The sequence below is a fragment of the Fulmarus glacialis genome, unplaced genomic scaffold, assembly GCF_000690835.1.
Source record: "Fulmarus glacialis isolate BGI_N327 unplaced genomic scaffold, ASM69083v1 scaffold8562, whole genome shotgun sequence".
NCBI lineage: Eukaryota > Metazoa > Chordata > Aves > Procellariiformes > Procellariidae > Fulmarus > Fulmarus glacialis.
In genome coordinates this window covers 23,716-24,063 of record NW_009198376.1, presented here as the reverse complement: position 1 = coordinate 24,063, position 348 = coordinate 23,716, and the positions used below count along the sequence as shown (strand labels likewise).

The 348-nt window shown below is 62.6% G+C and overlaps 1 protein-coding gene across 1 annotated transcript in view; it reads right to left on the bottom strand.

The window, feature by feature from the left end:
• Positions 1-26: 26 nt before the first annotated feature.
• LOC104073179 (junctophilin-3-like) overlaps positions 27-348 on the bottom strand; it is a gene marked incomplete at both ends in the record, with an annotated part of 22,553 nt that continues 22,231 nt past the window's right edge. Inside the window, one exon of the mRNA XM_009572867.1 lies at positions 27-151. Coding sequence (XP_009571162.1) covers positions 27-151 — 125 coding nt within the window. The remainder of the gene's footprint in view (positions 152-348) is intronic.

Below are 348 nucleotides of genomic sequence, written 5' to 3'. Positions count from 1 at the left end.
CGGCCGGCGCGGCGGCACGCACTGACCGTTTTCCCTGTGCTGGAAGGAAGGCGAAAACTCTTTGGCAGTGATCCTGGCGATCCGCGCTTCCTCCTGAGCTTTCTGCGCCGCCGTCACAGCCGCCTCCGCCTTGGCCCTGGAGTGAGAGGTCCTGCAAGGCAACCAGAGAGACAAGGGCCGCATTAGGCAGCTTCCCTCTGCAGACCAAAGCGCGGAGAAACCCAAATCGTCCCCACGAAACCCCTTTGCCCCCATCCCCTTTGGCCGTGATGGAGGAGTCGCCACTGGGAGCTGGGGCTCGTTGGGGAAGGGGTGACGATAAGTTGCTAACACGGTCATAAGCGGCGT